The sequence below is a fragment of the Mirounga leonina genome, unplaced genomic scaffold, assembly GCF_011800145.1.
Source record: "Mirounga leonina isolate KUSES-001 unplaced genomic scaffold, KU_Mleo_1.0 Mir_180, whole genome shotgun sequence".
Taxonomy (NCBI): Eukaryota; Metazoa; Chordata; class Mammalia; order Carnivora; family Phocidae; genus Mirounga; species Mirounga leonina.
This window is the reverse complement of record NW_023270469.1, coordinates 1,584,999-1,605,734: the sequence shown is the minus strand read 5'-3', so window position 1 is coordinate 1,605,734 and position 20,736 is coordinate 1,584,999. Positions and strand designations below refer to the sequence as shown.

At 55.2% G+C, this 20,736-nt stretch overlaps 1 protein-coding gene across 1 annotated transcript in view; it reads left to right on the top strand.

Moving 5' to 3' along the window:
- BANP (BTG3 associated nuclear protein) overlaps positions 1–20,736 on the top strand; it is an 86,959-nt gene that overhangs the window by 58,586 nt on the left and 7,637 nt on the right. Inside the window, exon 11 of the mRNA XM_035024628.1 lies at positions 189–227. Within this exon, the coding sequence (XP_034880519.1) occupies positions 189–227 (39 nt within the window). The remainder of the gene's footprint in view (positions 1–188; positions 228–20,736) is intronic.

Genomic DNA, 20,736 nt, shown 5'->3' with positions numbered 1-20,736 from the left:
CTATCTGTGAACTCAGTGTTCATTTTGTTTTGGGTGTTTTATTGCTTCAAGGGCTTGAGTTTTTGTAGAACTGATATGAATGGCTTTGCTGGCCATTCACAGATGGCATGGGCTGCTCCTGCCTCTGTCTCATTGTGTCTGGAAGTTGTTCTGGTCCCTGATCTCTCCTTTTTTCACCCATTCTGCAGGGCAATCTGCAGATCCACCACGTGGGCCAGGACGGGCAGGTAAGTGCTCGCGTGCTCTCCCTTAATGCTTGCTTGCTGTGTGATCAGCAACCCTCGCACTGCCCCGGGGAGGAGCGGGCAGCAGGAGGGTGATGTGGCGTCAGCCTTGGGGACATGCCAGCGTTGCCCCTGCTGGCCCCCGACGTCCTGAAGGATGTGGACACGTGCACGGTGGGGCTCTGGGCTACGTTCGTTTCTTTGTGGGGTGTTACGTTGCCTTTTGCCTTGTAGATGAAACTCCACTATCTCTTTAGCATTGTTGTCTGTGCATTTACCTGAGTGCCGTGGATGGTCATGTTTGTGCAGTAGCTACATATTAGGAGAAGGTGGGTTTTTTTTTTTTGTGGAGGTTACTGCAAAATGCCAGTCACCGGCATTTTTAAAAACTTCTGACAAAAAGCTTAGCTGAAACAGTCACTGAACACACTGGGTGTGAATTGTCTTTTCAAGGCCGGGTGCTCCAGCTGTGAGGGGTTCTAGGGAGGGGTCTGCTTCCTAAGAGCCAGTGAAATTGCTGGTGACTTTGAGGATTGACGTTTCCAGGCCCTTTCAAAGAGTTTCTGTCAAAGAGATGTTTATAATCTTTGAAAAATTATGGAAGAGTCTGGAGAGTCTTCCTTTCTTATACAACCTGACCTGTTGCCACAAACATAGAGCTCGTTTACTGTCAAGACAATAATACTTGTTATTCTGGAGCCCAGCCGTCTCCCCGCTTTGAAATGGCCGTGTGCGTCCCTGCGCCATCGGTGGGGGGCCTGGTGTCTGCCGTGTGTGGGGCGTGGAGACTGTGTGTCCCTGGTCTCAGAAATGAGAGGACTGGCACCCCGTGGGTGTTATCTGGAACCCTCCAAACGCCTTGGGAGAAGTGCAGCAGACCTCAGATTTAAATCACTTGTTTAGATGGGAGTTTCCGTTTTCAGTTTCATCTTGAAACATACAAATGAGGTTTTATTTATTTATTAAGATTTTATTTATTTGCGAGAGAGAGAATGAGAGACAGAGAGCATGAGAGGGAGGAAGGTCAGAGGGAGAAGCAGACTCCCCACCGAGCAGGGAGCCCGACGCGGGACTCGATCCCAGGATTCTGGGATCCTGACCTGAGTTGAAGGCAGACGCTTAACCCACTTAGCCACCCATGCGTCCCTATTTTTTATGTTTTAAAAAGATTTTATTTTTTTTAAAGATTTTTATTTATTTATTTATTTGAGAGAGAGAGAATGAGAGTGAGAAAGAGCACATGAGAGGGGAGGGTCAGAGGGAGAAGCAGACTCCCCGCCGAGCAGGGAGCCCGATGCGGGACTCGATCCCGGGACTCCAGGATCATGACCTGAGCCGAAGGCAGTCGCTTAACCGACTGAGCCACCCAGGCGCCCCACAAATGAGGTTTTATTCAGAGCCCTGAAGCACTGAAGAGCCAAAGCCACGCTGAGTTAACCAGCAGTCCTCAGTCGTGTCCTCCGAGCCCTGTCTTGGAGAGAAGGTCGTGGGGCCGGGCCCGTGGAGGTCAGTTCTCAGCAGGTCTTTGTTGCGTGTTTCTCTTGGTCGGGCACGAGCTGTCCCATCTAGGGTAGGAGAGGGCGGGTCATCGTCTGTAGTTGATCTCTGGTTTTGACCACTTAGTGGTTTGTGTTTATCCTCGTTCAAATGTCGCTGAACTTTCTACTTCATGGGAAAAGAAAGTATGTCATGTTGGATATTCTTGTCGTTTCTGTCTCTATTCCTGAGCGGAATTCCACTTGGGATTTTTGAAAGGTAAAACGACCAGGTGTTTATGTTTTGTTAGTGCTGTGTGTGACTGGAGACAGCATGCCCCAAATCAGCCACGAGAGCAGGGAGCCCAGCTCTGTGGCCGAGACGGCAGCGCGGCTTTCCACCCCGGAGGGGCTCCTGGAGTGTCGGTCAGAGAATGATGCGGACCGGAGCGCTCTGCGCACGCTTAGCTGGTGCTGCGTCCCGCACGTTGGCTGCAGGCCGGGGCCTCTGCTGCCTGAGCAGCCGTGCTCGGCCCGGTGCTCGGCTCTGCCCTCGGCCTCTGTCCCGACTGCCGTCTCTGCTGCAGTTTCTTCATCCTCCGCTTTCTGAGCCTGTAAGCTCGTGCTGCCTTCCTAGCTCTGCCCGACGCTCGCTGTCCGTCCTGTGTGGGGGATGGAGCTCGACAACAGGCGGGGCGACGCCGATGGCGGCTGGAGGCATTTCCGTGTCTGCCACCTTTTGCTTTCCTGAAGGAGGCCCGGCTATCTGACTTAAGTAAACCGTACGTGTTTATGTAAAGCTGCCTTTTTCTGGTCAAACTGTTTAGCTAATCCTTTCTTGTTTTCCCTGTGTGGAAATTCCTTGTTGTTTTATCACTTGGCTGACTCTTGTTCCTATTAAGTTACTCTGCTTGTGACAGCTTCATTTTTTAAGTTAACCGAAAATTTGCAAAACAGAATGATGTTTCGCAAGATACAGAAGACGCCGCTGAACGCGATGTCACCGAAGGGCTGAGTGAGAAGCGCAGCCGTGCTGGAGGCAGGGGCGCCGTGGTTCCTTCCCCTGCCCTCACATGCCCCCGCCCCCGGCTCCCTCGGTTCGCCCCGGCCTCCCTCCCCCGGCCTCGCACACCCACAGGAGGACGGTGCCAGGCGCTGCGGCCTCGCTCACACGGGGCCCCACAGTCTCACAGCCGCTCCCCAGCTTCTGCGCGGTGGGGCCTGGGGTCACTATGGTGTTTGATTTCCTGAAGACGACCCCACGAGGCTTGTTCTGGTTTTAGGGAGCAAAGGTACTGAATGGGGAGGACGCTAGTCAGAAGCCCGTGAAGAAACTCATGTGCTGCCCTTCTTTTGGGTTTACAGACCCACTGACTGATTAGCGTCATACTAAATCCTTCCCTGACAGGCTTCACCGTCCCTGAGAATGATGATGCAGCAGTGCTCCAGACCCATGCAGAACAGCTCAGGGTCCCCTGACCCCGGGACCCGCCGCGGCCCTTCCCGCTTCTCCTGGCTCTGGTCCCGTGTGTCGCGGGTTTTCTCATGTTCTGCTGTTCTCGCTCGTGGGCATGACTTTCTCCGTCAGCGCCTGGTGTCTGTGAAAGCCCTGCGTCTTCGAGGCAGGGCGGCCGAGGGGCAGGAACCGCGTGCTTGTTCGCTGCTGCTGCAGACTTTGTTTTCGGGGGAGGGAGAGCCGCTGTCTTGACGTGCTGTTGAGTTCCGTCCCGCCATGGAAGCGCTTCTGCACTGCGGCTCCCCCACGTGCTTCCCCTCCCTGGGCCGTGGCCCCTGCCGGTGGCCAGTCTGTTGTGGGGGCGAGTGAGCGTGGGCCTGGTGCAGCAGCGTCCATTGCTCCCCAGGTGTGGAAAGGAAAGATCAGGAGTGGGAGCCAGTGCGCAGCCCAGCAGAGAGCCCGGGGTTTAGTTGGAAGCCTCCTTTCAAGGGATGGTCCTGGTGGCACATTCACACATTGCCTGTTCTCTTCCTTCTGTTTCTGGCCACATGCATCTTCTTGCAGTGACCCCCTTCCTCCTCCTTCCTGATCTGTTTTGGGGGGAAGCTAGATGGTCAGATTTGTTAGGGTTGAAGTTCAAATGCAGTCATTAATTGTGGTCCTGGGCTCTGGGCGAGGGCACCTCCTGGGAGTGAGATGCGTGGGCCGGCGGGTCTGCGGCCCTGTTCCCGATGGTTCAGAGTCACTTTACTAAGCCCGGTGATGCCGTGCTGATTTCTCTGTCCACAGTCTGAGTGCAGGTGCTAGGGACACAGGCGATTTCTTCTACTGCCTCGTGCCACGTCTTATTTCTTACGCAGTGAGTATTTCAGGATTGATCGTTTACTGCCGTGTGAACGCAGAGCCAACAAGCATGTAAAGAACATGGGAACTCGGAATGTGTAGCGGTGTTATCGTCTATGTGGTGACTTAAGGAATCTGGGCAGATGGGCTTTGTATAGTGAATGAGATCAGGAGCAGAGAAACCTGGAGTTCTCAGGAGAAGACTGAAGCTAATCCTGCGTGGTAGTGATGCATCGAGCACAGTGGATGCGTAGACACATTGTGTATTAAAGGTGCTAGGCCTGGGAAGTGATTGTTTAAGGGAGTTCAGCTTTCTGAGTTAGTGGTTGGTATAAGAGAATTTTCTTTCTTTCTTTTTTAGAGCGAGAGCGCGGGGGCAGGGGTGAGAGGAGAGAAAGAATCTCAAGCAGGCTCCACACCCAGCACAGAGCCTGACATGGGGCTCGATCTCAGGACTCTGAGATCATGACCTAAGCCGAAATCAGGAGTCAGATGCTTCACTCACGGAGCCCGCCACGTGCCCCAGTGTAATAGAATTTTTAATTCAGTATGGATTTCAGAAGATTCTGAAAAATGAAAACAAAAAGGTCTCAAATGTTAAGAGCCATGGGGATTGCAAGTTGCAGTGAGGTGGGTTAAATGGTTTTGAGATGGATTTTAAATGAGAAATGATGAGGTCATGGGAACTTCTATGTGCAGTAACATGGCACTTATGGGCAGGCCAGGGGGCTACCTTGGGGAGGGTGGGCGGACTGGGGAGCCGCCGCGGGGAGCCCCCTAGCTGCAGTCGCTCTGCTTACCAGCTGGGCTTCGGCTCCAAGTCGTGCTTGCTTCTCAGGCTGTCCTCGCTCACTGTGGCCGGTGGACGGTGGGCCACCCTGGCCCCTGGACAGGCCCCCACTAAAGGTCTGGTTACGCTGCCTGGCAGACGCCAGGCTGCCCTTCAGATGACGGGTCTGTGCTGTGTGGCTGGACTGCATCAGGGTCCAGTGTGTGAAAGTAGATGGGGTTAGGACGCTCGCACCCCCTCGTGCAGGTGCACATACACACGCGGTCAGAGCAGGTCCACAGGAGGATAGTTAACCTCACTGCTGGCTAGTTCTCTAACACTTTTTACTCTGTTCTGTTTTTCTTCTTTTTTAGTCTCTTTTGGGTACTAGTTGTGACACATTAAATCGATTTCATGGCCCACAGTTTGAAAAGTACTGAAATAGGTGACCAGTGGTGTCTCTTTATTTTCTTAGGATCCTGTAGCTCTAAGATGTTGTAATTAAGTAGTTTTAAAGCATTTACAACTATGTGGAGTTTACACTGTGAACATTAATACATATTTCCTTTCATATTTTGGTAAATCAAAAGATAATCAGATAAATCAGTAGCATAGAATGCTTCTTTTAGAAAAAGTCACAGTTGAGGGCACCTGGGTGGCTCAGTTGGTTAAGCGACTGCCTTCGGCTCAGGTCATGATCCTGGAGTCCCGGGATCGAGTCCCACATCGGGCTCCCTGCTCAGCGAGGAGCCTGTTTCTCCCTCTGAGCCCCCCCCCGTCTCATGTACTCTGTCTCTCTCTCTCTCTCATTCTCGCTCTCTCAAATAAATAATCTTTAAAAAAAAAAAAAGTCACAGTCGAGCTTAAGAAAATGATTATGAACACCTTAATTCAAAACTCTTTTTCAGCGTACTTCTGAAGGCATTTAATCTAGATCGGGGAAGTCGGGTTACTTGTGTTACTTGAGTATCAGAATCAATCTTCCCTGAGAACTCTGGAGTCAGGCTCTGCGTTAAAAACCTTGTCGTCCCTGTTCCTGGTATTTCTCGTCGTCTTGTTGCTCATGTGGCAGGTGCTGTGGCCTAAAGGTCACTTGGTGCTCCTAGGGAGGGGCGGAACTTGGTGTTGTCTACCAAGTTTCTGGACCACTGAGTTCCTGTGCGCCTGTATGTCCCGCCATGGGGCGTGCAGTTTGCAGCGAGGCGAATGAGATGCTCCTGCAGGGGAAGCGGGGGGGCCCGGGAGAGGAGCAGCCCTGTCCTGGAGGGCCAGTTGCAGCCGGTCTTTGCTGTAAGGCTCTGCTGGGAGCAGCTGTGGGGTCAGGCCAGCCTCTGCCAGCCAGGGGGGCCTTTCTCGCTGGGCTCCCGCAGCTCCTTTTGGATGTAAAGTGCCTGAATCTCCCACGAGCTCCCTGTCAGAGAAAACTAGTGGTTGTAGGGCACCCCTTCCCCCCAAGTCAGCCATGTGCCGCTAGGCACCCCAGCTCAGGATGGGCAGGGGAGAGCAGAGGGCAGGCTGAGCTGGAGGTGCGGCACCCCATGGGCTCACCCCCCTGGTCTCCCCGGTGTGTCGCTGTGTGCAGCCTCCCAAGAGACTGATTTTGGCGCGGCGGGGAGGGCCTGGCTTTGGAGTGGAGCGCTGCCGGGTGGGGCAGGGGGCGCCGGGAGGGTTGCAGCCCGGGCCCAAGCCTCGTCCGGCAGCGGGTTGCGTTGGGGAAGTGACTGCACTTCCTTGGCCTCATTGCCAGGGTGGGAACGGCAGGAGCACCTGCTTCGGGAGAGCCGCGTCCTCACCAGGAGCAGTCGGCCCAGTGCTCGGCGCCGGTGCCTGCGTGGCCTGTGACGGTGCTTGTTGTCCCCACGGCTGGGAGAGTGGGCGCGTTTGCCAAACCCGACCCTGGCCCCACAGGCATGGTGTCGCAGTGCTGGGTCGGGGCTGAGCAAGGAAGCGTGGACCCTCCGCACCTAGGACACAGTGCGTCTTCTGTGTCCCGAGCTCCCTGCCTGCAGGCCCGGGAAGATCTTCCTGTGGGGTCTGGCAGAGGACGGCCTTCAGTTTTACTGTGTGTGCCTGTGTGTGTGCGAGACTCAGGCATCACTGGGAAAGCTTTTACTTAAAGCATTAATTAATTAGGATGGATGCCATTTCTCGTTAAAATTAACACCACGAATGAACCTTTTAAAGAAGGGAGGTCATCTGAGCCTAATCAATGTAGAGGAAGCTAGCTTTAGAAATTCAGCTTTTAAAAATGACTTAGTGGGCACCTGGGTGGCTCAGTTGGTTGGGCGACTGCCTTCGGCTCGGGTCATGATCCCAGGGTCCTGGGATCGAGTCCCACATCGGGCTCCCTGCTCGGCGGGAAGCCTGCTTCTCCCTCTCCCGCTCCCGCTGCTTGTGTTCCTGCTCTCGCTGTCTCTGTCTCTGTCAAATAAATAAATAAAATCTTAAAAAAAAAAAATGACTTATTGTTTTGTTAGAGAAGTGCTGGACACACACACGTTTCAGTCATCTCAGGGAGCTGTTAACACAGCGGGGGCTGGAAGGCCCGAGGCGTCGTGTGCATGTTCCTGGGCATCCCAGCTCGGGCACAGACGCCAGTCACCGAGGCCGCGGCGTGAAGTCTGGCTGGGGCTGAACTCCGCGCTTGCTCAGCCTTGCCCCTTCATACACGGGAGAGGCTCATAAAGTTGTGTAGACGTTTTAACCTTGACCAGACATTTTCAAAAAAACGTGTTTGATGAATAATACAGGATTAGAGTTTGGCCCAGTTGTGTGCATTAATTAGGAATGATGCAGTTGAAAGCGCTTTGGGAGTAACTCTTAAATCTCGGTAGACTGCGCCTTGTGTTTCTGTAACGCAATGTCTGTTCTTTCACCGAAACTTCTCCTGGTACAGGCCCTACGTTCTGGCCTCTGCCGTCCCAGAGCTGCTTGTGTTTCACCGTCCAGCAGCCTCTTTGCCTTCAGGGCTGTGTCAGCCTGACGGTTCTGTGGCCCATGAGCCACCTGAGGCTGGCTGTTCCGTGGGGCCGAGGGACGATGTGCGGGCTCTGGATTCGGGAGAGAAGATGCTGTTCTGACGCTGGCTTTCGACGGCAGCGCCCTTCCCGTGAGCAGGTGTGCGGGCGGCAGAGGGGCCCAGGTTTCCTGACTTGGAGGTGGGCGTCCCGAGGTGCTTTGTGGATGTGGACTTCACACTCTTCTTTGGGAAGACACGATCATTGGAACAAGAGGTCCTACTTTTAAGATTTGAATGTGAGTCTCAAAAGGGGGGCCTGCCACACTCAGTCCCCACAAAGTACACTAGGTCAGGACTCAGCCTTGGACTCCAGGGACCCTAGCCTCCTTGGGGGAACTCACCTGCAGTTTGCCCGAAGTGCTTTCTCAGGTAGGAAGGGCAGGAATAGGCTGCATTCCTCTCAGAGGAGGGGTGGGGCTGCTCTGTCCTATGCGGCCCTCCTGCCACTCACCTGTGGGCCAGGTAGACCTGGCGCTGTGCATCGTGGAGTCTGGTAAAGGGAAGCCCGGGGCACCCCTGTGCTCTCTGAACCCTTGTTAGAGCCCAGAGATAAGCACCCTGTGGTGTGAGTCAGAGTCCAGCCCTCGTGAGACGCCCGAGCACGTGTGTGTTGCGCTCTGGGCCGATACCCCAAGTGGGGACAGTGATGGTGCATTCCAGCCCTTCCCAGGCTCCCAGCTTCCCGGAGACGTGCCCTCAGGTCAGTGTTATGTCCCCAGAGGACTTCTGCTTCGGTCAGAGCCGTCAGGCCCCGGTGCCCGGATGCTGGTGCGCTTCTTGGACGGACTGCCGCTGTGTGGTGCCTTCATGGTCATCCGCTCACGTGTCGGGCTGAGCCATGCCTGCTCTGTATGCGGCTACGACTCTGTACGGTAGTGACATGATTTTAAGGCTACTGTCTAGATTTGACCCCAGTCCACAGTGTCCCCAGGTGCTGGCAGAAGCAAACACTGGACTCAAGGGGCTGACCCTTAGGACGGCGGGGAGAGCTGTGGGCGAGCTCAGTAATCATGGCCCCAGCCTCTCAGAAATCACATGCAACACCAGTTGACCGAATTTGTTTACAATTTGAGTGGTGAATTTTGAATAAAAACCTTGCCAAGTCTTTGTAGGGACTATGTGGACACTCAGGGTTTAGATAGCAAGGGGCACGGTATGGTACGTGCTTTGGTTCTGATTAATTTTATGGGACGAAGGCTTGCCAGCTCACAATAATTTTTCACATTTATCTAATCAGTTGGAAGAACAACTACATAATTAGCCTCAGTTTAAGAGATGGTGATGTAGTCGTAGAATTAAACGTGAAGGTACAGACTTCACGCAGAGAGGTTCAGTGTGAGTAGTGGGGGAAAGAAGTGGCCAGAGAGGAAGGATGTTTATTCTGAATATATTCTGTCAGATTGGCTTCCACAAAACCAGGTGTGATGTGCAAGTGTAAGGTATTAGATTTGCATCCTTGTGACGTGCGGGGCCGACAGTGGTGTGACGCCCACGGCGGGCCCTGCTCGGTAGCAGGGGCTGCTGGGGTCCGCAGGGAGACGGGCCCGGTTTGGCACCACCGTGGAAGCAAGGGGGCTCTGAGGTCACGCGCTCGAGACACGGAGCTCCCAGTCATGAGACTTCACTTCAAGACCAGACGTCTCCTGTAACTCATTACGTGGCTAAAACGAAAATGCTTTATTTGTTTCCTCTTCTTTCTCTAAAGATAGTTGTTTTCTGGGGGGTTTAGATTGCATAAGGCCTAGGAAGTGTGTTGTTTTAATTAGAGCATTCTGTAATGCTGCTCAGCCCAAGAACGCTGCGTAGGAGAGAACGGGGTCTTTGCAGCAACGCGGTTCAGTCCCGTTAACAAGAATGCAAATCTTGTCTAGTGGGTTTGTGCAGATATTTAAGGCATGAGCAACAGGCATAAAGGCAGTTAAATATAGGCATTTAGTGTACCTACTGCTCTTGAGACATCCACTCCTTGAGGGTCGCTTGAGCATTTGAGTGACCAGGGGAACTGGTCGTGTAAGTGGGAGTGATGGTTGGGCAGGAAGGGACTGGATCCCTAAAAATTGCCGACATTAATTGGTGTTGGCAGTCCAGGAGAGTCTGGTTCTCATTCTGCCTGAATTAGAACCAGTCACTAGTGAGTCGTGGTTCAGCTGTATGGAAGTACAAATAAGCAGAAATCCACAAGTTTGGGTAAGAGCGTGTGTGTGTCTGTTGTACTTTGAACTATTTGGCGCTAAGTTGCAGGCGCCGAAAACCTTACGGTAGAGCTGTAGGTAGGGGGACGGGGACGCTGGTAGAGGTAGGCAGGGGGACACTTCTTTGTGCGAGGAGTTGAAGCGTCACTCTTGCTTTGCCACACGCCACCCCAAAACTTAGGGCTGATGACCACCACTGGTCATTATCTCTCATGACTCTGTGGTTTTATTGGGTGCGGCGGGTGGGGGTTCGGCACTAAGTGGCTTCACTGGGGTCATCTGGAGTCCGAGCAGGCTGCCCTGTTGGGGGGCTGCTCCCGGGCTGGAGCTGGACTGGCCCGTGGCCGGGGGCTCAGTGAGGCTGTCCACCCAGGCCCTTTGGTCCTCCTCTGTGCAGGGTCCCCTTGTGGCCCCGGGCCTCACAGCACGGTGGCAGGGCTCCAAGATGGGATGAAAGCAGCGTTTGAGAACCGAGGCTGTAGGCCTGCCAACTCCTGTGATGACCCTGCTTTCTCTGACGGCTGGTGCGGAATGTCTGTGCCGCAGTCCGGAGCTGGCGAGGAGGAGGTAGAGGATGTCTGCACGGAGGGTCACAGCATCCCGTGGCATCCACTCTACGCCCGGTGTGGCTGGACTGTGAGCTCCTTCAAGGCAGGGTCCGCGCTGTGTACACGGAGGGGCTCTGCCCACGCGCACCGCGGGCCTTCAGGGAGCGTGGGATGCAGGGACCTTGGTCGCTCTAAGGCGGGGGCAGCACTGCGTGGAGAGCGCCTGAGTGTTTTTATGGAGACGCTGGCTGACTGCGTGACCCACACAACACGCTGCAAGCCCCAGCAGTGACCCTCCCTGTTGGGCCAGGTGGGCTGGGGGTGGGTCTGTCAACACCAGGGTCCTGACCTCAGGCAGAGGGCAGCCCACCCATGTGGCACAAATCCACGTTGAGAAACTCCAAGCGATTTGTGAACGGTGTGCTTTGTTGGGGCGGCTTGGCTGATGATGAAAGTCGGATGCATTTTTGTAATTATACGTCGTGAAATAATTACTGAACTGCTGGAAGACCTAAATATTTCTTTTCTGCATTTAGAAAGTCTAGATTTTTAAAATTCACATTTATACCATTTCTGAGATATCTTTTCATTCCATTCATGTCAGTTCTTTGGGAGTTTAAGAAAACAAAGCAAAGACCTAAACATGTATTCATGGGACTAGAAATAATGCTCCAGAAGTAGTCTGTTTTTGGGTAGTTGGCCGCCGCCGCTGGCTGACCGCCAGTCCCCCTTGGAGTACGATGGCCACGGCTCCCCTCTGCTCACGGGGCTCTTCAGCACCCAAGGACGGGCACCTAGTTTCTTACAGTTAATACCATGTCGTTGTTAAAGATCAAGACACAACCAAGAACGAGAAGTTAGGGGTCGCTTTAACCTTGAACATCATGTAGCAGGGTTCCCATCGTGCAGAGATTACCTAATTTTTGAGAGCCGACTGTGCCTTGCCCTCCAAAGCACCATGCGGAGCCGGCCTTTTGCCTGCAGGGCTCGGGCCCCCCCACCTGGAGCTGGACCCGGGCTTCCTCCTAGATCGTAACCTCTCCCGTGGCATTCCTGGGGAGGAGATGGGAGAAGTTCAGGAACGAGGGGAGTGTTGGTATCTGTACATGTGGGGATAGGAGCCAGTAGCTTTTCCTGGGCTGTGCTGGGAGGTAAAGCCGGGATGGATCCCGTGACTCCGGGAGCCACACACGGACTCCGGCTCTCTAGATCACCCTCTCCACCACCGCTGTACTACCCCAGGATCGAGACGGTTTGACTGTTTGAGCTGTGTTCTCCTCTGTCCCCTCGGCTCAGCGGCTTCTTTCTGGTGCCCCTGAAACGGCAGCCACAAGGCTCCCCTGGTTTCTGTTGGGGGCAGGGGGACTTATGGAAGCTCTGAGGGAAGGAAGGGGCGATCGTGGGAGCCGTTTCCAGTGACGGTGTGCATTCGGTGGGCGCAGGTGCACTGGGCTGCTTCCTGACCCCGGCTGTGTGCGCGGCATAGGACTTGGATCCAGCGGATTCAGATTTAGGAAGGCAAAACACTGACTTTGCACCAAACTCTGTTGCTAGGCAGTCTCCTATCTACTGAAACATTCCAATCTGAGTCCATTATTTCTCTCTGTGTGGGAGATTTTTGGCCACGTGGGAAATCTTTAAAGACTTGGGCTTTAGTTATGATGCTTAGAGCCTGAATCACAGGATGGTTTAGTGCTGTTTCCACGAGACGTGTGTCGTGATACTCATGTTTTTAGTAGCCGTAGCTGATGTTCTGAGATGTGCGTGAGAAGAGTTTACGTGGGTCTGTCAGCTAAACATCATCTGTTCGCGTGAGCCCCTGGAGAGTTGTGTGTGTTCTGGTAAGCCCGCCTCTGTCATGACGGACGCACCGGGCACACAGGTCATTTGTGTTAAACAGAGTTGGCGACACAGCAGGAAATCCAGGCTGCTCTCATTGTGTGTTTGTGAGGTGACTTTACCGAGATCCAGCTAACAAGAGCCTGGCGTTCTCTAAACTCTTAAACCTCTCCTGACTTCTTTGGCATTTGTCTTTCTCCTTATACTGGAAAATAAATTTCAGTAGCTTTCAGATTTTTTTCTGTGAAGTGGGGCCTTCTAAACCCAGCTGGGGAAGAGATTAGAAGAGAGAAGTATCCGACATTCTATGTGCACAACTTTTTTTGGAGTGGGTGAGAAGGAAGAGGGCGTACGTGTAGAGAGTGTGGTGTGTGTGCGTCGGGGGCCTTTATCTGTGGCGGTAAAAGGGGTTGTGTTCCTGGGCAGCCGCAGGCCAGTGTGGATGGTTTGCCTTAGAACAGCAGACAGGACAGTCTCCGCCTCACTGTGTCGCTTCACTTCTAATAAAAACGTTCCGTTCAGAAAATACGGTTCTGTGTTGCGTGCCAAACACAAACAGAAATCTTGGAGGACCTACGTAGTTCAGGGAATTAATCCCTTATGGAAGAGCCTTCCCTAACTAGAGACGATGGAAAATAGAATTTCAGCCATAAAGGCCAGAGCAGAATGGGCTTGGTGTTAATGAGTTCCAAAAACATCCTAGAAAAGTCACAAAAACCGGTGTGCATCTCCTGTCGCCGGACTGAGTTAGCCTGGCCGCCTCGTCAGCCCCAAGCTAGCACCGTGCTTCGGGTCCGTGAGCCTGTGTGGGGCGGCTGGCCTGGACGGGACCGAGGGGGCCGCTGTGCTCCCTGCCGCTGGCCCCGGTTCTTCTGGAAGCGCTTTGGTCCCCAGCAGAAGCTTGTTGTATGAAGCCACACAGGCTGGTGCTGGTGGGCATGGAACGCCCAGGGACGTGTTCCGGAGCGTCTGCGTCTCTGAGCTTGCCGACAGCAAGTTGGTGCTGTGGGCGTTACGGTAGGCCTGTCGTGTTTCCCTGTGGTGGCCACAGACCGGGCTGTTCCATGCCGGGCACTGGTTTGGGCCGGGGGCCAGGATGTTACGACTTGTTCTCGAGAGAAGTGGCATGAACTGGTGACGCACACGTATGTTTCCAGAATTTTGCGGAGCTGAAATGGTGTCGTCTTTGACAGGGCTCCCGGGTGGTCGAGGCTGAAGGAGCTTTGTGGTGCCCCAAAGGTGCTCCCCACTGTCTGGACACACTGTGGGCTGGTCGTGAGCCCCTTTGGGCGGATCTCACGTCCGAGTCTCCTGACTGCAGACAGTCAAGGGGAGGGGTCTTCAGATCTAGGGCAAGCCTTGAAATCGTTTTCAAGTATGTTGTAAAAGGTTGAATCGTTTCTAATACCATTAGGTCCACAAATTTTATTCATTTCTGTTCCTTACAGAAGCCAGTGTAGGATCACGTTATGATGATGATGAATGAATACAGTAATAATTATTCCAAATTAGCTCCTAGTTGTAAGAGACACAAGTGCAAGCCATTTTGAAAACATTCTTCCGTTTTTAAGGCATTTAGAAATGGAGCCATATATTCGCTGATAACTTTAATCATGAGTAACTGCCTGGAAATATACTGAAAACTTACAGCTCAGTAAGCTGAAAAGCTGTGACTTCTGAGTAATTCCTTTTTGGTGGGATCCAAGTTGAAATTTGTCTGTGTCAGGGAGGTGTGGTGATTTCCTTGGGCTGCTCTGTCGCGATCTTTTTTTTTTTTTTTTAAGATTTTATTTATTTATTTGACAGAGAGAGACAGCGAGAGAGGGAACACAAGCAGGGGGAGTGGGAGAGGGAGAAGCAGGCCTCCCACGGAGCAGGGAGCCCGATGCGGGGCTCGATCCCAGGACCCTGGGACCATGACCTGAGCCGAAGGCAGACGCTTAACGACTGAGCCACCCAGGCGCCTCTGTTTAATTTTTTGAGGATCTCTAAAAGAGTTTTCCACAGCAATGGCACCATTTTATATTTCCACCAACCCAGACCTGGTTTTATTCTATTGTATTCTTTCTTCTTTATTTTTTTGTAAAGATTTTTTTAATTTATTTGACAGAGAGAGACAGCGAGAGAGGGAACACAAGCAGGGGGAGTGGGGGAGGGAAAAGCAGGCTTCCCGCCGAGCAGGGAGCCCGATGCTGGGCTCGATCCCAGGACCCTGGGACCATGACCTGAGCTGAAGGCAGATGCTCAACAACTGAGCCACCCAGGCGCCCCATGTCGTGATCTTTTAACTGTGTCTGCGTCTCTGGCAAGCAGGCCTGCGGCGTCGTGGGCGCAGACGTCCCCGAGACCGGGTGGGCAGCCAGAGCCCGTGGCCCATATGCCAATGTGTCGGGCGGTTGGGCTGAGGAGGCAGAACGGCTAAGGAGCGTGTAAAGGGTTCTTGACACCCGAGAATTCTCTTCCAGGAGCCATCCCAGTAGGTGGTGTCTGCTGCCCCAGGAGCGGGATTTCGGAATTTCTAGCTTGTGGAGAATTTCTAGCTTGTCATCGCACAGAGGTTTCACTACTTCCTTGTCAAAGGGGTGGGGGGTTACGAAAGAGGGACACCTGTTAGGACATTTCATCCCTATTCTGATCACACCCAGCACTTCTCTGTGTAGACTCAGGCACTCTGACGGGCCCCCTTTGCCTAAAACCCCAGTCTGTTCCCCTGCCCTCCCCGTGGACTCTGGGCTTACCCTGCAAAGGGGACGGTAGCCAGGGGCTCGGGGCCGAGAGGGCTGCCGTCGGGCTGTGTGGGTCTTCAGGGCCTGGAGGCCTTGGAAACACATGGTCGTGCCTCGGGATGCAGAGCAGGGAGGAAGCAGGGCCACTAGGACCCACCCGCTGGCCAATGAGGTGGTGAGAGGCGCGCCGTGTGCCGAGTCCTGATGGATAAGATGCAGGAAGGAGCCCAAGTGAAGTACATGGAGCCCTTGAGCCATCACGGGACAGAATTACCGCAGAAAACAAGTTCTCAAGCACAGTGCGACTTCCACTTTTTTTACCTGCTTCAGGGGTGCACCACCGAGTATTCAGTTCATTTGTGATCTCATGAGGAATCTTTAGAAATCCTAGGTCCATTCTGACCGGGAAGCCTGGTTAACAAAGTAAGCTGCTGTTTAATGGTGTGGTGAGTGACTTAGAGCATCCTGCGTGGTTTAACTCACCTGCTGATCTTGGAACCTGAAGGACAGTGGGAATGAAGGTCCCTCTCCCACGTCGGGAGCCTGTGATGGTACGGTTTTCCCACCGACAGAGGGCACGGCAGACGGGACCCCACAGTGCTGTGTCTGCGTGTGCACCTCCGGGAATGAAGCTCCGTTCTGGACCCTGTAAGGGTTGAAGTCTAGAAATTTGCGACAGTCCGTAGCAGAACCATGTGAATGCCAACATGAAGACAATGCAAGAGCAGAGATCAGTCTCTGACCCAGTAACAGATCGCAGAATCTGGATGGTTTCCACCCTGTTCTGAGCAGCCAGAAAGGTTCCTTGTTGCCTCTCACACAGCTGATAAGGGAAACACTTGGAAATACTGGGTGAAATACCCTGCCTTCTTTATCTTGCCTCGAAGGCTTTGTGGTCCACAGACGAAGACGTGGGAATGCCACGGGGTTTGGGCTGGAAAGAGCGTAGAGGATCTGAGACCATCTGGTGTGCGTGCGCATGCAGGAGGGAGGCCGAGGGGCGATGAGCACACTGGACGATCGCTGCTTTGTGCGCAACATACGTGACAGGTAGAAAAATAATCTCAAGATTATCTCCACATGTGAACAAATACAGTCACTTATTTTTAAAAATTCAGGCCATTGTTTCATGTTGACTCCCAAAGTAAAACAAACAAAAAGCTTGTAAAGTGGCCCAGACTGATTTTTAATGTTCTGCTGCTTCATCTCCTCTGAGCTAGTGCGTTTGCCTTCCGCAGCGCTTCTTTCTTGAGGTTTGTGTCATCAGATGTCCGCAAAGCACTCGACGCTGTGCGCTTGGAATTAGGGACAGTCCTGTGTCCGGCGTTGCCGGTTGGCCCGAGCTCCGAGTTTGGCGTTGTAGTTGGAGCTTGGTGAGGGTGCCCGCACACGCGTGATTTTACGATGGGAGCCTTTAGGAGAGTGACGATGTGGCCAGCAGTCCAGCGATAGGCGCCCCGCCTGTCAGCGCCCACGTGCCCTCCCAGGAGTGGCGCCGGCAGAGGGACACCTCCTAGGCCGCACGCGCAGACGCAGGCGGCCAGCAGCCGGCCACTGGTGGGCCTGTCACATGCAGGTGTCTCGATGAGGTTCTGCGAGGGGCCCGGGGAGCGGGAGGTTTGCGGAAGGAGGACGGGGAGCCTTGCCTCCTTAGAACGAGGCCTTCGTGGTGTCAGCAGCAGGCGAGTCTTTTTGAGAGGTTTCTTTTCTGTCCGGGATGGCGCTTCGTTGGCACCCAAGGGGGAAGCCGTCGGTGATCCGCGGGAGTTCTGCCAGGAGACGATCGGCCCAAGAGACACTGGAGGCCTGAGGCTGTCTCCTCACTGTGAAGGCCCAGGTGGCAAGGGCATCGCCTACACAGACTCCCTCGCTGTTGGGAGCCCCGTGGCCGGTGTGTGGTCATCCTCCTCACTGTCCCCGACCCCTCACCGCCCGTGGTCGGCTCCGGCCCGTGCTGGGAGGTAGCCGGGCCGGAGTTGGCACAGCTGTGCTCGGTGCTGCTTCTGTCCGCTTGTGTTTTTACTGGCCTGTGGTCCCCGCTCAGAAGTTAGCCTCTGAAGCTCCCTTCCCTCCCTGGCAGCGTGGAACTAATGATAACAAGATGACGTCTCTGCCAAGTGCCCAGCGCTGCAGCCTTGGGCTGAGGCCCCAGGACCCCGGCCAGTCCCACTGCTCCCTGCAGGCTCCCTGCTCTGACGGTTCTGCTCCCGTGTCGGCAGAACGATGACTGCGGGGCTCTTGGGGTGACCGAAATGCCACATATGATCCTGATCCTTGTGGCCGCCCACAGCACTCTGGAGAGGACGTGCCGTGGCTGAGCGCGACGAAGACGTGCCTGTCCATGGGCTGCTCTCTCCGGCTCCCTGTGGGTTTGGCCAGGGCAGGGGTGCAGGGGGAGGGAGCCTGAGCTCCACGTCTTCCTGCTGCGGATCCACCCCCGTGCCCTGGCCCAGCTCAGCTGTGTGGACTCGCCTTCAGGAGGAAATTTGCCCTCCCGCCACCTGGTCATTTGTGCGGGTGGCTTCCCGTTGTTGGGGCCCGGTGGCAGCACGACCAGGCTGTGTGCGGTCACCAGTGGACTCTTCTCCAGCGGCCCTCAGCTGCTGCCCAGAGGCAGCCCACCCCTGGCCGGGGAGGTGTCGCTCTGCGAGTGGTGTTTGACTTGGAGAAAGTTGGCGGACGTTCTCTACACCCAGGCGACACGTTTGCCCCGTGTCTGATGCCCGAGTCCATCAGTCTTGCCTTGGGCGCCCCGTGCCCTTGAGACCAGCAGTGTCCCCCTCGGCCAGGCGGGTCTGTGTCCCTGTGACTGTGCCTTCACCGCGCACGGGACGGCTGCTCCTGTGGGAGGGAGGGCGCGGAAAGGGATGTTGGTCCGCTGTGCACCTCTGTGTGCGCGGGCGGCCTAAACTGCCTGGTTTCTCGCAGTCCTAGAGGCTGTCGGCCTGGTCGCAAGCCCGCATGCCGGGTTCTCATGAGGACCCCCTTGCTGGGGATGTGCTCCCACGGCCTTCCCTGGTGCACATGGGCGGAGGCCCCATGGACCGCCTGCCCCGACCTTACCTCCAAACACTTACCCTGGAAGTTAGGGCTTCAACACAGTCCTCCCCTAGCACCCAGTCTGTCCCTGGAAAGGATTTGGGTGTTGTGACTGATCTCTGCCATGGGTGCTGACGGGGGTTCGGGCCTGAAGGTGTTTGTGGCCACTTCTGCCCCACTTCTTTGGAGCAGACGGTAACCCTACTGTTTCTTAGCCCTCAGCGTGGGATTTTCAGAGACGCTAGCTCAGATGGGCAGGCTCCCGGGGGAGTTGGGTCCAGTCAGCCTTGACCCCTGCTGACTCAGGGCAGGACGCGCCCCTTCTCCTGCACGTGAACTGGAAGTTGGTCCAGAAGACGCCGGTTCTTCACAGAAAATTGGAATTTGGGTTTTGAGGGGACCGTCACTGTTTGTCTCCATTTTGGCAGCTTTCTCAGGATGGTCTTTAAGCGGCAGGAGCAGCTCCTGCCAGGGTCCCGCTGCTCTCGGCAGCCTGGGCCTGCCGTGTTCTTCCCTGTGCGCCTCACCGGCAGCCCCTCCTTTGTGCGGGCTGTGTTCGGGGCCTACCTGGACCCGACGGGACCCAGCCCCACACCTGTCAGGGCGTCCGGGGGCGCACGGCCCGGTGGTGGAGGAACAGGCCGGGGAGAAGGCTGTGCTCAGAGCACGCCTGGAGGACCTGCCTGTGAGCAGCCGACAGGGGTGACGGAGAAGGGAGGATCCGGCAGGATGTTCTCTGGGAGCAAAAGGCCTGAGCTCTGTCAACGAGAGAGTTGACCAGGTGGCTGGGTGTGGGGTTACGGCAGACCACCCCAAATCGGTGACCCCCACTGCATGGCTTCAGCAGAAATGTGCGGTCTCATGGTCGGGAGGCCAGACGTCCCAAATCCAGGTTCTCGGGGCTGCGTTCCTTCTGGAGGCTCTGGGGGCATCTGCCTGGCTCCTGGGGAGCTCCAGGCATCCCTGGGCTGTGGGCGCATCCCTCCACCCTGTCCTCTGTGGTCACGTGTCACCCTCCCCTTCCCATGTCTTATCCAAATGTCTGTCTTCTTATCTTAGGAAGACTGTTGCCATTGGATTAGGGCCCATCCTACTCCTGTGTGACCGCTGCGTAACTTAATCTCATCCTCCCAGATCTTAGTTCCACATTTATAGGTACTGGAGGTTAGGACGTGGACATTTGGGGGGACACAGTTGGGCGCATAGCTCCGTACGACAGAGCAAGCTGCTGTGAGGTGACCTGTGGGGCCTCGGGCAGACGCCTGCGCCCACCCCCCATCGCGGCATCACTGCCCCGTGAGCTCACCGCTGTCCTTTGTGCGGGACATGAAGGGCCACGTGGGGAGGGCCTCCTGATGCCTGCAGTCGAGTGTGCTCTGAGCCTGGGCCGTGGGGATGGAGTCGCGTCTGGCACGATGTCTGGAGACGGAAGACCGTCCTGGCCAAGAGGGGGGACGCTGTCACTCACGAGGCCTCCTCCGGCGTGTGGTTCATCTTGCTCAGCAGAAAACTCCATTTCTGAACCTTTCTTCTCAGAGTAGAATAAAAACGCTGTGCTGATCGAGGCCACGGCCCCCCGTGTGCAGAACGTGCAGACGCCGTTGGCTGGCAGCTCACCGCGAATATCTGGCCGCGTGAACAGCGGGCCCGTGCGTGTTTACAACCTGAGGAACCGTTCGCGTTTACGTGCGGACTCAGGTGTTGCCCTTGGGTGCGCCTGGCGGCCACCTTCCCGGCCTTTCCCCCAAGGCCTGAGGGCTGCTTATCGTTCTTACCAGGTGCGGGGCCGCCCGTAGGGGAGAGCGTGAAGCTCGCACCCCCTCGGGGCAGCGTCCGGCTTCCCCCCGGCTGGGAGCCCGCGGGAGCCGACACTTGGAGCTCCGTAAAACATAGGCCCTTACGAGTGCTTCTTGCTGAAGTGACCTCGAGGAAGAGGGCCTCGCCCCTTTCAGAAGTCCTTTCTTTCACCCACGCAGGGCAAACACCACGGGAAGTTTTCTCGTTCTGTGCAGGGAGCTTTCTAAGTTAAAGCAGCGACCAGAGCTGTGGGAGCACGGTCACAGGACAGGGAGCCGAAGTGTGCAGGTCGGCAGGCGGGGTGCCCCTGGGCCACCCCTCCCTGCCCCAAGCGGGTGTGGCCCCCTCGTGTGTAATCAATACAGACCTTTCATTTTCCTCCTGTTCTGTCTCACGTGCTCCCCGCCCACCCCATGCGCGGCTTCTAGAAGCCAGAGGCCTGGAACCCGTGGCAAAAACTGGAGGTCTCCGGATTTGACTTTGGCTGATTTATTAATCCCGCCCCAGTCTACTGGAAGGTTTTAAAACACATGGTTAAGATTTGTACCCAGGAATGCTGCCTTATCTGGAGTGATGGGGGATGAATACCAAGTATCTCCAGACTTCCGTTCCTGCTTTATTGTACTTTTTAGGTTTTGTGTGTGAGGTTTGTGCTCGATGCTGGAACGAGCTCCAGAGCAGACAGCAGAAACCACTTTTATTGCCGCTCGCCACATAGCATCTTGACAGGAGCAGGGTCTGGACGGCGGCTCGAGGGGCATTTTCCCTGCGGGTCTGAGGAACGGCCCCAGAGGAGTGGTGTCTGTGTC